Source organism: Octopus bimaculoides, chromosome 20 (assembly GCF_001194135.2).
Source record: "Octopus bimaculoides isolate UCB-OBI-ISO-001 chromosome 20, ASM119413v2, whole genome shotgun sequence".
Taxonomy (NCBI): Eukaryota; Metazoa; Mollusca; class Cephalopoda; order Octopoda; family Octopodidae; genus Octopus; species Octopus bimaculoides.
The window spans coordinates 17,870,835-17,894,688 of record NC_069000.1 but is presented as its reverse complement, the minus strand read 5'-3'; the positions used below and the strand labels follow the sequence as shown (position 1 = coordinate 17,894,688).

The following is a 23,854-nucleotide window of genomic DNA, read 5'->3' as shown; positions in this document are numbered from 1 at the left end:
ATTCAAATTTGGACCCAAGCATGTAACTCATATCTACAACTTCAAAGTTATCAGTTTTATGAAGCTAATATTTTCCTTACAAAAACAAAAATACAGAATTACATCTGATCAAGCCAAATACTGAAGAAACTTCTAAATCACTGTCAACATTTTCCATGCAAAAGTAAATTTTATATTGTTCTCAAATGAATAGCGTGCTTTTCCCATTTATATTTGATTGGTGTTACATATGATTGTACATAAACATGCAAATTAATACTGGAAAGGTTAACAAAGGAAAGCAGACTTTGTAGTAGATGTATAAGAGTAATAAACACTAAGAACACACAGGAAATAGATTTTCTCAAAAGCCCAGGAAGATCCTTTCAGCAACTGACATAAAGCCACCTTCCTCTCTACTACACAAACACACCAATCAGTTAAGGAGGTTTACCTTGTGAGTTACTTGATGACCTCACTAATGCTGGTGCTATGAAAAAAACCCATCCAGTACACTATGTAGAAGTGGTTAGCATTAGGAAGGGCATCTAGCCATAGAAACCATACCAAAGCAGACATTGGGGCTTACTACAGCCTTCCAGCTCATCAGATCCTGTTAAACCATCTAGCCCACACCAACATAGAAGATGGACTTTAACCCTTTAGCATTCAAATTACTCAGGCAAATGTGATGCTTATTTATTCACATTGCATTGAAGTAATCATAAATTATCTTGCAGCTTCAAGATTTTGATATGTGGTGAAGCATGATTTTCGAATGTTGAGTCTCATGGAGGAAATGACTCGTGACTGAAACCTTGGTGATATGCTGTGATTGAGAAGTCTTGACTGTCCGTTATTTACAAACAAAAAGGAACGCAGTGCAGTGTAAATAAAGGACAGAGTGAAGACTATTGAAAAGGTTGCAAGACGCAACGAAAATTTTAGGAAAATAAAAATAAGGAATAAGTGGAAATTTTACCGGTGAGTGTGTTAAATTATAAGGCACAAAAAGAAATTGACTCCCAAGACACAACAGAATATGCTTCAATACATGAACTCATACAAAGAATCTTGCAAACCAAATCCAAAAACGGAATATATACATGTGTGTGTGTGTGTGTGTGTGTATGTGTATGTGTATGTATATATATATATATATATATATATATATATAGGAAAATGAAAAATAATAATGAGGCAGAATGCTAAACTGGAAGCATATTTTAATAAAAATTTCTAACCGGCTTTCAGGCTTTCATTGCATGGCGAATTATCAAGAAGAGGGAGAATGAAAATGTTTTTTTACAAAGAAGTAAAAAATGAAAAGCATAATAATATATAAAAAAATAAATATACCAATACATTATATTGTCTTTGAGCTTTTAAAGCTCAATGGTAATCCATGTAGATAATGGTTGGAAAAATAAGGATGCATGAAAATTGAGAGTTGTGTTAGGTTTAAAAAAAAGAGAGAAGGGGCTAAAAGTTTGTGTTAAGCAGGAAGTGTGGTGTCGAAACAGGAAGTGTGTGTAAGGGGAGACAAATCTTTTTAGTCTAGAGACTCTAGGAACAGACATAAACTTCCTGTTGAAAAAGAGTTCATAACTCCAACTAAAAAGATTTGTCTCCCCTTACACACAGGAACTGTTTTGACACCACACTTCCTGCTTAACACAAACTTTTAGCCCCTTCTCTTTTTTTTTAAACCTAACACAACTCTCAATTTTCATGCATCCTTATTTTTCCAACCATTATCTACATGGATTACCATTGAACTTTAAAAACTCAAAGACAATATAATGTATTGGTATATTTATTTTTTTCATTTTTTACTTCGTTGTGGGGGTGAAATGACTGAGTCCTGAAGTACACCCACCTTGACAGTGGTGTATTGAATATTGATGATTTTATTAAATGATTTCATGCCAAGGATATGATGTTAAGGAACAACTTTGATGTTACCCAGATATAGTGGATTATTTTATATAGGGTGTTCAAATGTTTCAGCTTCTGTCCCAAATGGTCGGTGCAAATGTATCCCTTGTCTCAACCAGTTGGGTGTGAGTAAAAAAAAAAAAAAGAAGATAAGCTTGAAGATTCAAGCCACAACCTGCAAGAAATTGTAATGAAGTCCACTTCAAATCACATCCTACCATCTGAAAAAAAAAGTCACATTGAATAATGTAGCCCAAGATACACTATACCTAGATACTGTACTTTTGTTCACAGATCTGCTTAATTAGAGCTTAGAACAAAACAGTTTCAAAGAGAGAAAAGATTTAAGGCATATGTACACAACATAGGTGGTTAAAAAAGCAATTGATACCTAAGGTCTGATCAAACTATTTCGTCCTAAGAATTCTTGATCTGCATAAGTTTCTTTTTACTACCTTGTATCATGCATTACATGCATGTATTTGCATAATTTTACAATTCCTTCAAATACTGAAGAGAAACGTCTACATCTAACATCAAATTACATCCTGTAATTATTGCTATCTATCAGCCAACTTTAATAACAGTTGTATGACCTGAACAGCTTTCATAAGCCATATATATATATTCATATCTAATTTACCATTCTACAGTATAAGATCTCAAAGATTTCATCTTGTTGAACAATTCAGAATTATTAAGTCAAATATTTTTTCTTGCAGGTGTTTTTCATCATCATTTAATGTCTATTTTCCATGCTGACATGGGTTGGACAGGAGCTGGCCAGCTAGAGAGCTGCACCAGGCTCCAATTGTCTGTTTTGGCATGGTTTCTATAGCTGGATATCCTCCCTAACACCAACCACTTTACAGATGCTTTTTTTTTACAGGCTGTTTTCATGGCACCAGCATGTACCAGCACAGGTGCCTTTCATGCGGCACTGGCAGGGATGTTTTTTACATGCAGCAGAAATATAGCAGAAATGGTTCCACACTCAGAATGCATTTTCCAATTTTTACTTCCATTATATATTAACTCTATGAGTGTGAGCCTTTAACTTTCTCTTGTATCTCTTCTTTATCTTTGTAGCAAGCAATGGATGATGGTGTTGTGCTTGTTAGTCTTAGAGAGAGCACTTTCCTACTCAGTGTCAGGTAACTTGTGTATTCATTAAGCAATCCAGAAACTTTCAGTATCTCAGCATTCTAATTCCAATCCTTAAATGTTTTACTCACTGCCTCTAGCTTTGTTAATACAGGCTGTCCCCTTTCTTAGAAACATGAGAAGAAGCTAGGCCCTTTTGATGGCTTGACTGGCAACCATCATTTCAGTCATTACTAGTTCACAAATCTCTCACAGTGACAACATTTATATGACTCAAGTAACAAAAAAAACACATCAGGTCTTGTAAAGTTCATTTATGATTCCATTTGTTAAAATAAATACAGTGTTTGAAAAGGTTCAGAAATTTACATTCTGTAGAGAGGAATAAACAGTGAAGTGGCTTGAAATGTCCTCTAAGTATTATGTATTCTGAAAACCTTGTTTATTGCAATGTAAAACTGAAAAGATATGGTAATCAGTGATAGATTTTACAGCAGAGTATGAAGAAAATAGCTCTGTTGGATAACCCAGACCAACATTAATTGGGGCTGAGTAATAGTCATGTTTTCATGAAACTTTTCTTTACAGACTTTGTACTTTCTTTATGAATAATAATAATATTCTGATGCATACAGGCATGCATGTATGAGGATATTAGTAAGATAAACAGATCTATTAAAATTAACATACACACAATGTATGCCCATAAGTATTAGTAAATCTGTTATAAAGACTATGTTTATTTATTTATTTATGTGTTTCAGCCAAGTGGCTGCGGTCATGCTGGTGCACCACCTTTAGTCGAGCAAATCGACCCCAGGACTTATTCTTTAGAAGCCTAGTACTTATTCTATCGGTCTCTTTTGCCGAACCGCTAAGTTACGGGGACATAAACACACCAGCATCGGTTGTCAAGCGATGTTGGGGGGACAAAGACAGACACACGAACACATACATATATATATATATATACATACATACGACGGGCTTCTTTCAGTTTCCGTCTACCAAATCCACTCACAAGGCTTCGGTCGGCCCGAGGCTATAGTAGAAGACACTTGCCCAAGATGCCACGCAGTGGGACTGAACCCGGGACCATGTGGTTGGTAAGCAAGCTACTTACCACACAGCCACTCCTACGCCTATGTGGTCATTTTTTTTTTTTTTTTGTTTAAAATATAAATATTTCAATAAATTTTTTTTAGACATTTACAGAAAAAAAAAGTCTGAAATGGAATACCATACACATTATCCCAAATGTATTTAGAAATATTATGATATATACAATACAACCCACCAATGCCATCCCAACATAGATGTTTAGAAAGATTCTGCCACACAGTCATCCCATCCCAAAAAACAGACATTTATAAACTTTCTCTTACCACCCAAAATATGTTTCAAATTTTAAAAAAATTATCAAATACGTTTCTTCTAAATCTTTAAAGCCAACTGTTTTTTTTAGTCAAATTTGTTTTAGTTGCTAAAAAGAGTTGCATGACAATTATCCAACCCCTCTCCCCACTATCCATTGAACAACCAAGCTGTGGATAATATTTTTCAAGCTGCTCATATACATATTCCCAGGCGCAGCTGAATAAATAAATAAACACATGTCTGAAAATCAATTTGGCTTGAAAACAAAAAGCTGGCCGCAAAAATATGTCTTAAATGAATAACATTTAACTGGAAGATATGGATAAATTTGTATACTTAAGCTTGCCCTGCCTGCCTATTTTTCAACTGAACACTTTACTGCCTACCAACAGATTGCACAATTTATTTGCCAACCTAAAAAATGATCAGTTCAAGATCAAGCTACAGACATATGTATATTTAGCTCCCAGTGCCTTTGTAAGGCCGTTGTCTAGCTTATGATTCAAGAGAGATCAGGCAATAATGAAGAACTATGTGCCTCAGTGCACTAGGCTACTTGATTATTCTCAACAGTAGCAAAATTGTTCCTATGAACTACAGATCTATGTTTGAAGATTTTCACCAAATGATGTTCTAGAAGACTACTTCCTATCTGCTATACTGATCCAGTACTGATCTGATGGATTTTGAGTACAGATAATGGTGCCTTCTTACAGCCACCAACATCTGTGCTCAAAAATCCATCAACTTCACTGGTTTGGTCATATATATTCCAAAATTCTTCATTTTCACTCCTGTCAGCCTGATGTCACAAGTTTGATTAAGTGATGTTACTAGCATGATAGTTATAGCCAATCAAAAATTTGATACCAATTACTTGCCTTAATATCTGCTATTTTTTGCAACTGAAACAGAGTAGCTTCAAATCGGCTTCGGTCTGATCTGGCCAATGTTGGTCATGGTAACAAGACAGCTGTAAACAAATTATACTGGAAAAGATAGCTAACAACAAGGCATATATTAATAATAGGAGGCTGTTCTGGTGTATAAATTTCATATGGGGATGTGAGTTCGAGTCCACAGCTAGCCACCTACACTTTTCTCTGCAAAATAGGGGTAGTTTATCCTGTTCAGGCTATATTATTAGCATTATTCTGCGATTGAGAATTTAAAATCACTTCATTAACTTTATATATATATATATATATATATATATATATACATATAACAAATTGAAAAAATTTGCCATCAATTCTTTTGAAATCTTTCACAATGATATTAGTGGCAGCAGCAAAATATTCCATTACTAGCCATTCTTTAAATTGATCACACACCCTCGCCCACCCTGTCCACCCCTAATAATAATAAAATCATATAGACATTTCTAAAAAGGTGCCATTTTAGAAGTGATATCTATTTGTTTTAATAAACACACTTTAAATTCTTTCATTTAATTACTCCCACACACAATAGAAAGGAGAGAGAGAGGGGGGGAGAAAGAGGTGGGGGAATCAAAGATTTATATGTCCAAAGAGAAATGCATTGAAGGAATGTCGATCTATCAAGACCGAAAGGTGCTTTGATATGTATAATGCATAATCTATTAGTCTAAGACAACTAAATGACATGTGCAAGTTGTGTAAGATGACAAACGATATTTCATTATTTAAAAATATTAAAATGGAGTAAAGAATCAAAAGGACTTCACTGAAGATTGCACTGAAAAGCAAATTGAAGAGATGGAGAAGGCAAGAAGCCTTTCCAAAATATTAATTAGGTTGAAAGAGATAGATGTCGATAACTTCCCCTGTGAAAATACATCTAGTGCATGGGAAGGACTTATCATAGCTGTTTTTCTTTATGGCACCCAATTTTATCACAATAGGGTTGCAAATACTTCCTTAGTCACAACGTTGTCCTTATCTTTATAGAAAATGTAGGTATATTGTGGAATGGGAAGGGGGGATTTGATTATTTGTACACTGAATGGGGAGGTAACTATGAACATAAAGGCCTCAAAGGTGGTTGGAAATGGAATAGAAAATGAATTTATGAATGAGCAATAGAGCTTGATGTTCTATAGCCAACTATATAATAATAATAATAATAATAATATTATATATATATGTTATATAAATATATATATGTTATATTCATAATATTTCTGCTGTCATTCTTTCATTATTACAAAAATGAAAATTTAATAAAGAAAGAAAAAAAAAACTATGAAAATACATGTGAACGATATCATTAGACATCAGTGCAATATTATCATTAGAATAATAGAACAGAGCTGAATAAATCTGCAACTAAAACACAACTAGTGCCATATGTCTGACAGATGTGAAGAAACTAAACACAAAAGAGTGTTTCTATGGTAAGAAGCCAGAAAAAAAAGTACCCAAAGAACATTGTGGATATGATGGAAATTATAGTTGATAGTTTCTTATATTTAAACCCAAGTGAGAAGACTGAACAAGGCTCTAATTAAACACAAAATATAGGACGCTGACAGCAAATGACATTGTCATCACAGAGGCAGATGAGCTGGGTGAGAGGGAAGAAAGAAACAAATAGTAAAAAAAAATAAACTAAAATATTTGGATAAATCCTACACAAAAAATGAATAATGGAAATAAAATAAAGACTAATAATAATAATAATAATAATTTTGCCACAAGGGCAGCAATTTTGGAAGAGGGGATGAGTTGATTACATTGACCCCCAATGTTCAACTAGTACTTATTTTATCAACCTCAAAAGGATGAAAGGCAAAGTCGACCTCGGCAGAATTTGAACTCAAAATGTAGCGATGGGAGAAATACCACTAAGCACTTCATCCAGCATGCCAACGATTCTGCCAGCTCCCCACCTTAATAATAATAATGATAATAATAATAATAAATAATAATAATAATAATAATAATCCTTTCTATTATAGGCACAAAGCCAAATTTTGGGGGAAAGGGGTAAGTTGATTACATCAACCCCCAGTGCTTAACTGGCATTTATTTAATCAACCTTGAAAGGATGAAAGGCAAAATCGACTTTCACAGAATTTGAACTCAGAATGCTTAGCAGCATTTTGTCCAACATGTTAATGATTCTGCCAGCTTGCTGCTGTAAGTCGATTACATCGAACTCAGTACTCAACTGGTACTTATTTTATCAACTCTGAAAGGACAAAAGGCAAAGTCAACCGCGGCAGCATTTAAACTCAGACAAAACGCCGCTAAGCATTTTGTCTGGCCTGCTAATGATTCCGCCAGTTTGTCACCTTAGTAATAATAAAAATAATAATAGTAATTGTGAATTGTAAATAAATCTCTTGAAATCTAAAATTTTCGTGTTTCTTTTACTTTCCCTCTGAAAATATATCCTACCACAGAGTGGAAATAGGTCCTTCTTGCCTAGAAAACCCATAGGGCTTTTTTTTTTTAATAAAAAAAAAATTTTCTTTTGAAATGGAAATTTTATTTTCCCGGAAAAAAAAATGCATTTTCTTTTATTTTATTTTTCTTCATTCATTTTTATTAAAGTTTTACTTGAAAAAAAAAAAAAAAAAAAATCAACATAAGATAGTTATATATTTTTTTTCTCATTTCCCCAAAATATTCCTTACAACCAAGTGAAAAATAATGTTACATTCGGTGGGGGTTAAAAAAAACAAAAAAAAACAGTAAGAAAACTGTGACAAATCAGTCTGTCACTGTTGGTTCCCATTGTTGTAGTAACGATAAAGCAGAAGACTGCCACCTAATGCTAACACAATACCGATGTACAAAGGAGTCAAATATCGGTTACGTTGCCGCATCAGCTCACACTCTCTCTGCTTTCGTTTCATATCTTCAATTAATTTCTGAGTATTTCTCTTACGCTCTTCTCGAATCTTTCGTCGATACTCATAACCATCAACACTGCAAGAAAGAATAAGTAATACATATTGTTCAACAGAGATTATTCATTTTAAAGAAAAAAAAAAAAATACATTGGAGTAATTTCAATCTAGCCACACAAAAGGCTGCCTAGATTATATACATAATTGAGGATGATTTTCAGCATGAACAATGCTCTCATGAGCAGACACAAACATCCTTGTGACCCATTGATCTTTGACCTGGCAGAAGATCTAATATGTGACAGATGGAAGGAGTAAGTACTGCACCAACACCAGGATGGTATTTTAATTTTTCTTCTTTAATCTCTAGCTGGCAACTGGAGGGGAAGGCCACCCTCTCAATCAATACATTGCTGTGGGTGCCGCTGGATGACAAACACTGATGTTTTTCCATGCTTTCCAATCCATGGTGCTCGAGGTGTTCAAAATGCAGCATCTTCGTCAGATCTTTGGTGTCTCTCTATGCAACCAAATCTCAAACAACAACATCCAAGAACAATGCCAGCAGCAGCTAACCACTGAAGACCAAATCCAGCAGCACAGGCCACAGTGGTTTGGCCACATCTGCAGGATAAGCACCAGAAGATTACCACACTAACTTTTGTAACTGCAGCGATACACGCACTGGAGAATCCAGCACAGCAGACCAAAGAAGACATGAGCAAAACAAGTTGAGGAAGATCTGAAGATACAGCACCTTGACCTCAAAGGTTGGAAGACAAAATTGGTCTCGAGAGGGTTTGATCTCCGCATGCAGACAGGTGGAACAAATATTGCAACACATTGTATCCCATACTTTGACAAATACCAATCATACACACACACAAGTGAACAATTTATATAGTCTAAGATATATAAATTACATAGATGTGTACACAGTTGGGTGTCAATGAGTGTGTAAGCATGGGAAATGATAATGATTTACTATTTAAAACTCAACAGTTGTGGTAAAGGAAGGAGCATATTCAACTGAATCAAACTACAAAACACAACTGGTATTTATTTTATTGTTTATCTCCATCCTAAGATGAAAAGTGCAGTAAACTTTGAGAGAATTTAAACCAATGAAAATGAAGATTCAGTTTAATTTTCTTTTAAGAACAATCACACCTGCTATGCATCAGCTGAAGCCAAGCTGTGGTAGGGCTCATAAAATAAAGCAGTAGCTACCAAACAGTGTGTTGCATCACATTGGCACATGCCAAAATGTACTTAGAAATTCCACAAAAATAATACAATTATAAATGAAAAATCTGAAAAATGTAAACTCAAATTCTAAATATAAAGACTTGACAACTGTGCTGCTTTGTTAATTGGATAAAGAACTTATCTTTTAGTTGTTCTAGTCATTAGAATGTAACCATGCTGGGACCCTGCCTTGAAGAATTTTTAGTCGAATGAATTGGCCCCAGTACTTTTTTTATTTTTTAAGCTTGGTACTTATTCTAGCAATCTCTTTTGCCAAACTGCTAAGTTATAGGAACATAAACACATCAACATCAGTTGTCAAGTGGTGATGGGGGACAAACACAGATACAAAAACATATATATTTATATATATATATATAAATATATATATATATACACACACACACAAAATGGGCTTCTTTCAGTTTCCATCTATCAAATCCACTCACAAGGCTTCACTTAGCCCAAGGTTATAGAAAATGCAAGATGCCACAGAGTGGGACTGATCCTGGAACCATGTGGTTGGGAAGTAAGCTTCTTACCACACAGCCACACCCACACCTATTTTAATAACTATTTAATCATCCAAATTATTAAGTTAAAACTATTTACGTTTATAGGTTAAAATATATAAATCATTTTTTAATCCTTTAGCATTCAGATAATTCTGTCAAATGTAATACTTATTTATTTACATAGTTTTGAATTAATCATGCATTATCTCATAAGCTCCACTACAGAAATGTCCGTGTCATATCACAACACTATGACAGAACTATTTGACCTCAATTGGCCCTGCTCTCTTCAACATCATGCCAAACACATATAAAGGAGGAAAGTGACTTCACGGCATTCAAACGATCCCTAGATGATTACCCCCAATAAATACCAGATAAACCACCCACACCCAGATATGTCTCTGAAAACTATAACCCTCTGCTTGAATAGGCTACGGTTCCCCAGAGCTGACTGTGTATCTCTTCCAGGTGGTGCTATTAAATTAGACATGGCCTGAGTCAACTTCGGCCAAAACATATCTAAGTAATCTAATCTATGCTTCTAATCAAAGCATAACAACGTGGGTAGAGGCTGATATCTTAACGTTTCTGATGGTCTTAAGTATAAAAAAAGTTATTACAGATTTATATAGAACTACATTCAGAGTATGTCTATAAGCTATTGTGTTTAGACCTGGTTTCTCTCCTCAAACTGTTCCATTTTGTAGATGCAATTTGTTTTTTTTTTTATAATAAAGTACTCCGAAATTAGAAAAATCAAAAATCTGCAACAATCTCGGTCCCATGAGTATCGGATAATGTACTTTCAACCATGTAAAGAAACTGATTGTGGTGATTGTGGTGAAAGCAGAGACAGTGTTGATGATGACAATGGTCGAGATGAGTATGGGATTTGCCGGCAATGGTTTGGAAAATTGGGTGATTTTCAGGTGAAAAGCGGTCCTTGCCTTACTTATTCTCATCTTAATATCTTTGGCAGTGCTGCCTGAGAACGTTATCTTACTACCTAAATACGTAAACTCGGCTACATCCTCTAGTTCATATTTATCTTATGTTAATTCTTAACAAATGAGCATGTATACAGTTGTTTGCCCTGCCAGTAATAGAAACTAAATCTCACAATTTACACTCCAACATTTTCAGAATAAGGACACATAATGTAGTCTTATGATGTACCTAAAAAAAAATGAGAAAGTCTTAGATGTCAAGTCTCCACAACCAGCTGAGACCTTATATCTATCATTAAATAAAAGAGAGAAAATTATAGACACAGAAGAAAAAACTTACTCGCTCTCTCCGGTTGTAGCAACATTTACTGGGTCTGTTGAACTGCCAACACTTAGTAAGTATTCAACAGTCTGACCATTGTGAGATAGTGGTGCTTGTGGTGATGATGATGATGATGATAACTGGGCAGTGATGTTGTTTTGTTGTGGCTCACTCTCATTTGGATGTCCTTTCTCTTTGTACACTGTAGGATTAGTAGTAGTAGTAGTTGTAGTAGAAATAGTAGTGGTACTAGTGGTGGTAGTGTCCGACTGTGACTTCTGTGAGGGTACTGAAGAAGACAGATGGTTACTTGTGAGGTGGTCGGTAGCTGACAAGCTTTGTGCTAGGTCACCATTGGTCGTTAAAAAGCTGGAGGTATTTTTAGAATCAGCATTCTCTGATATCAAGTCATTTCCAAATTCATCGCCTGGCATCAAGCTGGTTGTTCGCTTTGGAGGCATTGGAGGCATCTCGCAATTCTACAGGGGGTCAGAAAAGGAAAAAAATTAACTTCTTAAACCAGCACAAAATCTTAAATTTAGAGGCCATGCAGGAAATGAGTGTCTTGACACTCAAGCATTTCATAACTACATTTAGTAGCATAAGCAAAGTTGAAAAGAAAGAACAAAAAAAAAAAAGAAAAGAAAAAGGAAAAAAAAGCCATTACTACCAAGAAATGATACCTGGTTTTGATCTCAGCTCATTTGGAATTTTACTCTATGATACACAACTTGCTAATTTCATAAGCAGGACATTACTGGTATTTATTATGTAAAGAGAGATGAAGATAAAAGTTGACCTGGTACAATTTGAACTTGGGATACAAAGAAGATAAACTGGCATTCTGTTGTTTCAGATAACACTGCTGTTCGTTAACCCTTTTACATGTCCTGTGTATCATACGTGACACACATGGTGTCCATGCAGCATATATGATACACATTCACAATTTTTTCAACCACCACAGTAACTTGGAACTTGTAAAAGGAAAGCTTCATATTACTCAGAACATATAAAACAAAAATGAACTAAAAGCCTGAAAATGAGCATGGACATTTAGAACAAAATTATGAAAATGCTTTGGACAGGTAGAGGTTGTCCCGAAAGTAATTCAAGTGGGGTGTATCAGTTTTTATTAACTGACATAGGTTGTTCAAATTATACATGTTGGAGTAGAGTAACTCTTCCTCTACACAAAGATGTAACTCAAACTGCTGGAGCACTGCCTTGAAGCATTCTAGTCGAGGAAATTGATCCCAGTACTTATATTTTTAAGTTTACTACTTATTCTATTGGTCTCTTTTGTTAAACTGCTAAGTTACAGGGGATGTAAACACACCAAAACCATTTCTCAGGTGGTGGTGATGGTGGACAAACACAGACATAAAGGTGCACAGAAACACACATACAACAGGCTTCTTTCAGTTTTCGTCTGCCAAATCTACTCACAAGGCTTTGGTCAACCCAAGGCTATAGTAGAATACACTTGCCCAAAGTGTCATGCAGTGTGACTGAACCCAGAACCATGTAGTTGGGAAGCAAACTTCTTACTACACAGCCACACCTGTGGCATGTCCAATTTGACTGACCTATGTTGGTTAATAAAAAAGTTATGCCCACTTCTGCATTACTTTCAAGACAACCCCAGTAGAAGGGATTATACGGACAACAATAGATATGTTTCTAGTAAATTAATAGGTAAAAATAAATCATTTCAACAATTATGTAATCAACAATTAAAAGAAAAAGCAAATAACACAGGCCCAAGGAGGAATGTACTTATGTTAGCTGATACTCATTCTTGAGCATATTTTCTTGAAACCCCTTCCCACAAAAATGAAAGACAAAATGAAAACATTTTTGGTAGAATTTGAACTCAGACTGTAAAGCACTAAATGCTGTTAGACATTTCCTCCACCACTCAACTGACTGCTTCAATAAAATAACAGCAATAATAACTGTTTCAAATTCTGGCACAAGGCCAACAATTTTTTGGAGTAAAGGAGTTAATGAACTACATTGATCCAGTACTTTATATTTTATCAACTTTGACAGGACTTGAACTCAAAACGTAAACAGCTGAAAGAGATGCTGCAAAGCATTTTGTCTGACATGCAAACAATTCTGCAGGCTCACACCTTCTTCTTCTTATTATTATTATTATTAATAATAATCCTTTCTACTATAGGCACAAGGCCTGAAATTTGGGAGAGGGGGATAAGTCGATTACATTGACACCAGTGCTCAACTGGTACTTATTTTATCAACCACAAAAGAATGAAGAGCAAAGTCGACCTCAGTGGAATTTGAACTCAGGATGTGAAGATAAACGAAATGCTACTAAGCATTTTGCCCAGCATGCTAACAATTCTGCCAGCTCACAACAACAATCCTTTCTATTATAGGCACAAGGCCTGAAATTTGTGGTGAGGGGCACTAGTCGATTGCTTCAACCCACCAGTGCTTGACTGGTACTTAATTTATTGACCCTGAAAGGAAGAAAGGCAAAGTTAACCTTGGCAGAATTTGAACTCAGAACACAAAGACTGACAAAATACTGCTAATGATTTTGTCCAAAGTGTAAACAATTCTGTCAGCTTACTGCCATAGTAATAATAGCAACATGATTTCAAATTTTGACATAAGGGCAGCAATTTTGAGTGGAGAGGGGTGGGGGACAACAAGTTGATTACATTAGCCCAAATACTTGTCTGGTACTTATTTTATCAACCCGAAAAGGGGTTCTTTGAATAAATATACACTTCTCAAGTACTGAAACTTGCTAGAAACAGGTAAAAGAAGGGATAGAAAGCAACAACAAGTAAAGAAAGAGCAACGGTAGCATAAAATACATGCACAGTACACATTATAAAACACAAGAATAAAAATTAATGGTATGGAGCCATAAAGTGGAAAGGATGCATAGGTACATCAAGTGTAGGGTTGATAAATTTCAGGAAGTATGGTCTTGACAGTTAACAACCAATGTGGGTTGTTTATTTCATGCTTCAACATTGCTGAACATGAAAAAAATGTTTCAAAAAAGTCGTAAATGCTGTGCTGTTTTTATTTTGATCTCATAAGTGTGCTTACAGATGGTAGAGATATTGGTCAAAGTTGTTGGAAAGATGGTGGATAAATTCCAAGTTAGCTATTATAAGATGTTGAAACTTTAGTGCATGTTAATGCCCAGAAAGGCAATAAATTCAAGATATGGTAAGTGACTAACTGTTCATCACTGCACAGTTTCCAGTAGATGGATTGTTCTGGACAAGATGAGGGTTCCAGACTGGAGATGCGAACTGTGTGGATATACAACAGCCATACATTGCTTTAAATAGACAGCTGGTGAGCTGCTGACAAAGGTCTGAGTAATGCTAAAACAGTGGTTATCTCGTACAGGGGTTCACATGGCCCTTGAGGGTCCATGTAAGATTTTGCTGTTAAAATTTATGAGCAATAAATTTGTTATGCTTCTACAATACTCAAAGTATTTTAACAATTTTTTTAATACAATTCCTAATAATATTTAATTATAAAAATATAATAGGATTTTCCAAACGTCAAATAGCTAGGAGGATCCATCTGAGTTAAAAGGAGTCAAAGAGGTCCATAGGTGAAAAATGGTTGAGAACCACTGTGCTAAAATACTTTTGGGTTTTTTTTTTTGACAATTATAGAAATGTGCTTTGTCCATCAAAAGATCATCGTCAACAAGAATGCCTAGGTCATGTTCACTCACAGATTTATGCTTGGGGTCTTGGAAGGTGTAGATAAATGTCAGGATGATAAAATAAAGTAACAGTCAAACTGATTTTGGTGCAAGATTTGAACTCAGAACATAAGGAGCTGAAAGAAATGCTGCTAAACATTCCATCAGATGCTCTAATGATTCTGCCAGCTCACTACCTTAATACTACTCCAAATAATAATAATAATAGTTACTGCTTTAGGCACAAGGCCACAAGGGGAAAGGACAAATCAGTTAACATTAATCCTAGAACTTCACTGGTACTTTATTTTATTGATGCTGAAGAAATGAAGGGCTAAGTCAATCCCTACAGAATTTGAACTCAGAATGTAACAATTCAGAAAAAGAAAAAAGCCTGCAAAGCATTTTGTCAAGTGTAGTAGCAATTCTGCCAGCTTGCAGCACTAATAACAATTTCTTTTAAGAAAGAGGCAAAGCATTCCAAAAGGAGGATAGCCACCTATGTCAATCAAAAAATTCTGCAGATCCAAGACTGCCTTGACTACCCTCTCCCAGTTGCATTTTCCAGCTTACAATCACATGCTGAAAAAGGGCCCATTCATCTAAAACATATTTGCCACTCCCACCCATGATTCAGTAAATTTGTTATTAGAAGACAGCATGTTCTTCGCCTTCACTTTTGTCACAAACATTCTGACATCAACAGATTTCCGCTTTATGCCAGAGTAACTTTTTGAAAGGATGACCGCAACAATAGAAGGCCATATTAATGTAACTGAAGCAGGTGGACTTGAAATTTTTACTAAAATCTCATAACTTTAATTAAAAAGAAAAAAAAACAAACAAACAAAACCACACTTCTTCAGAATATTTTGTGATATTACAAGGAAATAATGACCAAAATTAGCTGCACAAGGCAACAATTTTTGAGGCACTTGAAGTAGTTAATTGAAACATTCCCATTAGATAATTAGTATTTATTGTCTTGGAATATATTATCCTCTTCCCAACAGAACACTGAAAGACTGACAAGTATTTATGTTCTTGAGATGTACCCCCAGCTTCAGAGAGAACATTGAAAAGCAAAGTTGATCCTGAAATGATTTTAACTTAAAACAAAGCTTAAAATGTGATAAATTTAATCAGAATAGCCACCATTTCTGCCACTCAGCTGCCTTTACTAAATCACGTGTGTGTGTGTGTGTGTGTGTGTGTGTGTGTGTGTGTGTGTGTGTGTGTGTGTGTGTGTGTGTGTGGAGGGGGACAGTCAATTATCTTGATCATTGTACTTGACTAGTAACAATATAATAATGAAATGCAGGATAGTGATAAGGGTACCATTTAAGCATGACAGTATATTTTATCAAGACGGTACACTAGAGTATAACTAAATTTTATAGAGGCAATGTACAAGGAGAGTGACAAAATTTTATAGGGGTAGCATACTACGGCATGGCAGCATATTTTGTAGGAGTAGCATACAAGAATGTGACTATATTTTATTGGGATACTATACTAGGTTGCATACGAAGTGTGGGACTAAATTCTATAGCAGTAATTTGCTAACATGACTAAATTTTACATGAGAGTACAAATATAACTTATATAGCAATAGTATACTATGGTGTGGAATGTAAACTGCATAAGGGTAGTATGTTAGGGTATGACCAAATTTTGCAGTGATTAATGTACTAGGATAACTGGAGAATATTGAAATGAGTTAATATGGTAGGAACGAAGTAAAGAGTTTCAGCATGTAGTAACATGTGTATGGTGAGAGCACAGTGATCCTGTGAGTGCATGTAGTGTATATGGCATAGAGATGTATAAAAGTGAGTACATAGTTAATGTGTATGTGATGGGGTGTTGATGTGTAAGTGTGTAGAAGTGTGTGCATAAAGATTGAATTAAATTAAATTACATGATGTGTTGCATTAGATGGAGAGTAGAAAAGAAAATGTTTAATACACAACATTATTACAACAAAAATCAGTAGTGCTTCTGTTACTGTTGCTATCACTGATGTTTACTATTACTATTACAACTGCTATGACATCTTTTATTGCAGTTGTTTTTCTACACCTACAAAAATAAATTAAAATGTTTGCAATTCCAGTCTTTGGCCAAGCAAAGCTGAAATTCTGCAGTGGCATGGGCATCAAGCATTTGAACCTACAATCTACAGCAATCATGGAAGATGTGGAAGTGTGTTCTAAAGGAAAGTAAGACAAAAAAAAAAAAAATCAACACAAAGAAAGCTTTGCAAAGTTCAAAACCAATTTTTGTCCCGAAACTTCCAAACGGTTCTTTCTTCAAAAGTGAAAGTGAGAAAATGTGCAGCAGGGTAGCAAAGTCACTTTAACTGAACTGGTTGCAGAAAATGCTTAACATAATAATGATAACAACAATAAAAATAATAATAATTATAATGATAATTAATAATAATTATAATAACAACAACAATAGTGAGGTGAACAAACACACACTCAAGGTGGTGTTTTCACTGTGAATGGCCCAAGTTCAAGTTCAAATAAGTTACAATTGTTTTTATATGATTGCTTTAAATAAATGAAAGATGAAACAATGAAGTGAGCCCCTTCACCCTTTTCAAGGACTTTTAGGGTGGGGGCAGGAGTAACTGAAAGACTCTTTACTGTGAAGACCTAGGCTTAAGTCTGGTAGAACTTACATTTAATTAGCGGGCCTGAACAACACTTAGCAATTATGTAGTGCTATCACTAACTACATAAAGCAGCAAGCTGGAATCCACACCACCACAAATGATAGGGCTATTGGCGACATATGAACTGCACACCTTTGGACCTTTTCACAGCTAGACTGTTATTCTGTCAACTCAGTCATTAGAGATATTAACTGATATATATAAATATATATACACACATACATATATATGATATATACATATATAAATACATACATAAACATATACCCACACATATATATACACACATACACATACATGCATACATACACATACATATATATATATATCTATATATATATATATATATATATATATATACACACATACACATACATATATATATATATATGTATATATAAACACACATACACATACATATATATACATATATATAAACACATACATACATATATATATACACATACATACATATACATACATACACACACACACATATATATATACACACACATATATATATATATAAGTTTTGAATGGTATAACAATGCACTATAATAGAAACAATGGACTATATACATGTTCTAATTTAGTCATCCATAGTCTGATATGATATTTCGGAATAAAATTCCTTCTACAGATATTCTTAGATGGAGTCACTGCTTGATCAACTTCCTAGCAGTTGCGAACTCGGCCTGGCCCAAGCGTAGACATAGAAGAATATTATATATATATACACATACACATACATGCATCTACATACATGTATCCATGCATGCATATACATACATGTATACATGCATATATATATATATATATATATATATATATATATATATATATATATATATATATATATACATATATTTATACATGCATATACATACATATATATATATACGTACGTATATACACATATATATATACACATATATATAATGGGAAAAAAAAAAAGAGTAATTCTATGACATATTCTTGTCTCATTCCGGAGGGAGCATAAATGCCACAAAATCCAAGGACCTAGACTTATGACTCCACCACCCAGGAAGGACCTTAGATCTGTTATGTATCATTTTAGTGAACTCAAGCATCATGAAATGAAGTTTTTTGCTCAAAAACATAATGCTTCACCTGGCCAGGAATCAAAACCACAATCTTACCATCATAAGTCAAACAGCCTAATCACCGGCCCCACATACATATAGATAGATCAATAGATAATCCAAGAGGTCATGTTGTATCCAATATATAATTCTAAGACTGTTATATTGTTTCATGTTATATTAAATTTTCCTATGTCAAGTCAATCGTATGTTTTATCACCAGTTGCCCTTCTTTAACACTGACCAATCAGAAAATTCAATTCAAAAAAGCAACTAACAGAAACTCAGTTAATTATAAAATAAAATAGAAGCTTTAAGTTGCAATTAAATAATTTATTCATCTTGCAACTATAATTTATTAACTTCTCAGTCTATAATGAATCATTATCATTTACCGCCCAGCTTCCATGCTAGCATACACTGAATGTTGCATATCATTCAATGTCCACTTTTTCATACTTGCAAGGGTCAGATGGAATTGGCTGAGGCAGATTTTCTGTAGCCAGATGTCCTTAATGTTGCCAGCTCATACCTGTTTCCAACTAAAGTGTATTCCCCATGGGCCAGACACGTTTGTCATGGAAGACTGGGAATGAGCAACATCATGATAGCAATGATCGTCTACAACCATCACACAATGTCAAAACAAGGGAGCACACAAACACACACAGAATGAGCTTCTTTTAGTGTCCATCTACCAAATCCACTGACAAGGCTTTGGTTAGCCAAGGGCTACAATAGAAGGCTCCTACCAAAGGTACTGTGGTTGCAAAGTGAGCTTCTTAACTACAGAGCCATATATATATATTTTTAAATCTCATAACATTTTCTCACACTTTAGTTCTTCAGTTGTAACAATACAACTATATAAGCTACATTGACATAAGGTAATGGTTTACTACAGTGTATTACAGTTGTTGCATAGACCCAGGTCAGCCTTGGTCAAAAAGACCTATGATCAAATATAGTCAAGCTATGAATATCCAGTTACAAACACACACATACAGTATCTAGGACTATTATCCAATATCACTTACCCCATTCTTTTAAAGGTATGATCCGAAGGAGATTTGGCTATCTCTAGCAAGTTAAGCAATCATTTAGATAGTTCTTGCTAGTCTGAGGAAACAAGATATTTATAACACTAAATATACATACAAACGCCTGTGTTAGAATGGGGGTAGCTGATGAAGGAAAATGTTCTCTATATGGCCTGTGTGTGTTCTGTACTCTGGTTATTATTATTTTTTTGTCTACGTTTTGTTTGCAATGTCCTGTACCCAGATATGCACCTACATATACAGGTAGACGTAGGTATGCACATACCTGTACACGTATATATGCATATACTCATTTATTATTTGTTTTATATATATATATATATACTTCATTTGTGTATTAAGGTTACCATTAGTTTCATATTAAGGAATACCTCAACAATTATCAAGCCTATCACATGGAACATACACAAATAAAGAATCTTTATCCACCAATGTGATGTTGAGCACTCATTCTTATTGTTCAATATTTACATGTGAATGTGTGTGTGTGTGTGTATTTGCAGGAGCACAGTCAATTGATGAATGATGGTTGAAATGAAAGATGTTTAGTAGGAACAACTGCAGGGTTAATGGCTGGTTGGCTCAAGCAGTGTCTCTTGAATAACCTGAATGAAGCTGAATCTCAAGCATTGAACTTAGGAAAGATAATAGGTGGTGCAACACCAAAGTATTAATTAAGTCAGCTACTTAACGATTACAAACAGAATGGATATTGCCATGAACTTGTGCCAGTAAACGAAAGAGAAACATTCTGCTCTCTAGCAAATGTGAACCTGTGCCAAATAAAGGCCAGCTTAGAGAACAAACTGGGCGTCAAAGAAAATACAGAACTTACCCGTTTGAAGAAGAATCTTTTAGTATGCTGCAAAAATATGCAATAGCATAGCAAAAAACAAAAAAACACATACACAGAACAAGAGAAAAAAAAACACTGACAAACAACTATTTCAGTGAGGCACATATAATTCTTTCAGTTAGAGGAAAGCTGAATAATAAATACATACAAAAGAAGCTTTTCTTTGGGAAATAACATTATCCTCAGACAGTGAAGGAATTTCATTGAAGTTTCAAGACAAATGAAACAAACCATGCAGACAGACATGCAGCAATCTTGGAAAGAAACTTTGTTTTTTTTTACACAGATGTAATAAATAATTAACAATAACTGTTAACCAGTTATTACATAATAGATGTAATCCACCATCCAGTTTAACACCAGTGTGACCCTTGGGTACCTATAAGTGGAGTAGACCCCAACAGGACAATAAGTCCCTTCCTCCCCCTCATCAGTCTTTTAGGCTCTAAAAAGGGTCATCAATGTTGCATTTCTGTTTCTGACTAAGACATTTCAAAAAAAAAAAATAATAACAATAACAATAATAATAATAATAATAATAATAATAATAATAATAATAATAATAATAATAATAATAAAATTATGCCTTTATTCAATCATTAACTTCCCCTGTTATCTCTATCACAATATGAATGATTTATTCACAAACTGAAGTAAGCAGGAGAGAGAATGAGAGTGTGTTTGGATGAGTTGAAAGCAGGCGGGAAGAGAGATGGATGAATAAATGAATCTACAATAGCTATCTCATGTTATATGAGAGAGAGAGAGAGAGAGAGAGAGAGATGGGGAGTTAGAAAGATACAGATATGTATGTATATGTGTGTGTGTGTGTATATATAAAGTAGCTGTATGTTGTCAACTTAATGTGACAGTCCCATGAAAGGAATAATACTATTGCTATTTAGCCCTAGGAAGCAGCACCGCTTCCTGTCGACCTTGACACATTTCCTGTGTCCTTATGTTTACAAGGAGGAGACAAGCACCTCCACTTAGCTAAGCCTGCATCCAGAGACATGTTTCTGAGTCTTTGCTCGTCATCAGTCTAGAGTAGCAATGGCCTGCTAGTTGGAGATGCCCGTCAAGCTCTCATAAACATATAATAATTCTAGTGAAACACATTCACTGATTTCAAAATTAGAAATAATACATTTCTAAATTTCTCAGAGAGATTTATGCAGTAGTGATGCGATAAAGTAGTTGTATGCTGTCAACTTAATGTGACAGTCCCATGAAGGGAATAATACTACTGCCATTTAGCCCTAGGAAGCAGCACTGCTTCCTGTCAGCCTTGACACATCTACAATGAAATGAAGCATTTTCAAACTTAATCATCACTATTTAACATCTGTCTTCCATACTGGATCAGGTTGCATGGTTCTTCAGGATCAGATAAGTAAGAGGATGGTATCATGCTCCAATGTCTGCAGCTGAATACCCTTCCTAATGCTCATTTTAAAGAGACTACAGGGTAATGTTTGTATAGTACCAGCACTAATGAAGTTGCCATGTAAATTCACAAGACTAAAGAGACCATGTAACTGAGTGGGAGTTCAATAGAGGGGAAGATAGTTTTAAGCTAAGTCTTGAGACATTAAAATATGATAGAAGGGACAAGGACATGTTTGTTGCTGTACAGGAGATACATGGCTACCCCTCATTATATAAGGGTGGGTGGGAGGAACTAAGGTGGAACTAGCTAGAAAGAAATATAAAGCTGGTGACAACAAGGTATCAGAGCTTAACTTAAGTTATGCGAAGAGGAAGAGAAAGGGGGAGAGAGGGAGGAGAGAGAGAGATTAGGAATAATGGGTAAGTAAAGGTTGCAAGAATATGAGTGAGAGTGAGAGATGGGAGAAAAGGTCAATGGTAAAAATGAGTTAGGAGGAAGATAGGAATGAGGGACAGATGTCAATAGAAGTGGCTCAGAGGTGAGGAGGCAATGAGTGGCAGTAGAGAAAGGGTGAAGGGTAGTCAAACGAAACAATAAATAGGGGAAGGACGAGAGGTAGAGAGATGAATTAAAGATGGCAAAAGTGTGGAGATGGTCAGAGGTATGTGGGTGTGAATCTGATGAGTGGTAAGCAAAGGTAGGAGGGAGTTGATGGTAGATGAGACTAAATAATGAAATATGTGATTTGATAAGAAGTGGTTCAGGAGAAGGGAGAGATAATGTAATGCATAGCACAAAAAGAGTAATTAATGGAAAGTAAGGAGGAATGAATTAAAAAAACAAATGAAGGCTGAATATCAAAAGGAAGTTTATTCAAGAAAAAATGAGACAGAATTTTAACTACCCTTCTATCATAATCAAGAACATAAAAGATATAACTGAATGAATTTCTAATATGTCTTCAGACAAAACAACATTTAACAGAGTAGCCAATTCAAAAAGTCATTCTCACATTCAAACAATAGATGTGTGAACACACGCACGCACACACACACACACAGAATTGCAACAGAAATTTTGTTTTAATCCTAACAGTCTCAACATCAGCTCCATTATAACCAAATAAAAAAACTTTTCTGCATTTATTCCCATAACATTTCACCACCACAATTTGCACAAGTTTTTTTCTAACCGCCAGAACATTATCAGTAACTGTTCAGGGGAGATAACCTTCTCGACACCAATTGTAGACTCCCTGAATTATTCCCCTTGATAAAAAAATACAATTTTAACTGAATTAGTGAGAAAGGACATAATTTAATCTATTTCTACTCCAAATTTCTCCACGTTTGAGTGTTTGTTCAAGCAGCAAAAACGAACACACAAAAGCAGGAAACAGAGATACAAGTGCATGATTATCATATACATACATACACACACAACCAAACTGACACGTTCACACATGATGATGGTGTGTGCATATATGACTATATATATTTGTGGTCAAATATCCATATAACAAACTTACCGTGTCTATTTCATTTTCCTTGATGGGAGGAGGATTGCTTAAGATTTGTTTGCCACCATCAATGATAGACAAGAAAGAGAAGCGTAGTTGGTCGGGTGTTTGGACCAGTCCCATACGGTAATAACGCATATCTTGCAACATACTTTCAACATCAATCACCTCCATATTCCAGTCTTTCTCAACCTAGATTTAGGAAAAATATAAAAGAACAAGGAAATAAACATCTGAAAATTACACCGGGTTTGGGGGG

General features: G+C 34.9%; 1 protein-coding gene across 2 annotated transcripts in view; it reads right to left on the bottom strand.

Annotated features, from left to right (window-relative positions):
* Positions 1-3,320: 3,320 nt before the first annotated feature.
* LOC106883419 (tyrosine-protein phosphatase non-receptor type 1) overlaps positions 3,321-23,854 on the bottom strand; it is an 84,230-nt gene continuing 63,696 nt past the window's right edge. Inside the window, exons 7-10 of one of the 2 annotated variants that reach the window (XM_014934411.2) lie at positions 23,605-23,787; positions 20,666-20,692; positions 11,290-11,750; positions 3,321-8,315 (exon numbers count right to left, since the gene is read on the bottom strand). In XM_014934411.2, coding sequence (XP_014789897.1) covers positions 8,105-8,315; positions 11,290-11,750; positions 20,666-20,692; positions 23,605-23,787 — 882 coding nt within the window. In that variant the 3' untranslated portion in view covers positions 3,321-8,104. The remainder of the gene's footprint in view (positions 8,316-11,289; positions 11,751-20,665; positions 20,693-23,604; positions 23,788-23,854) is intronic. The other variant, XM_014934412.2, reaches the window with a different exon arrangement.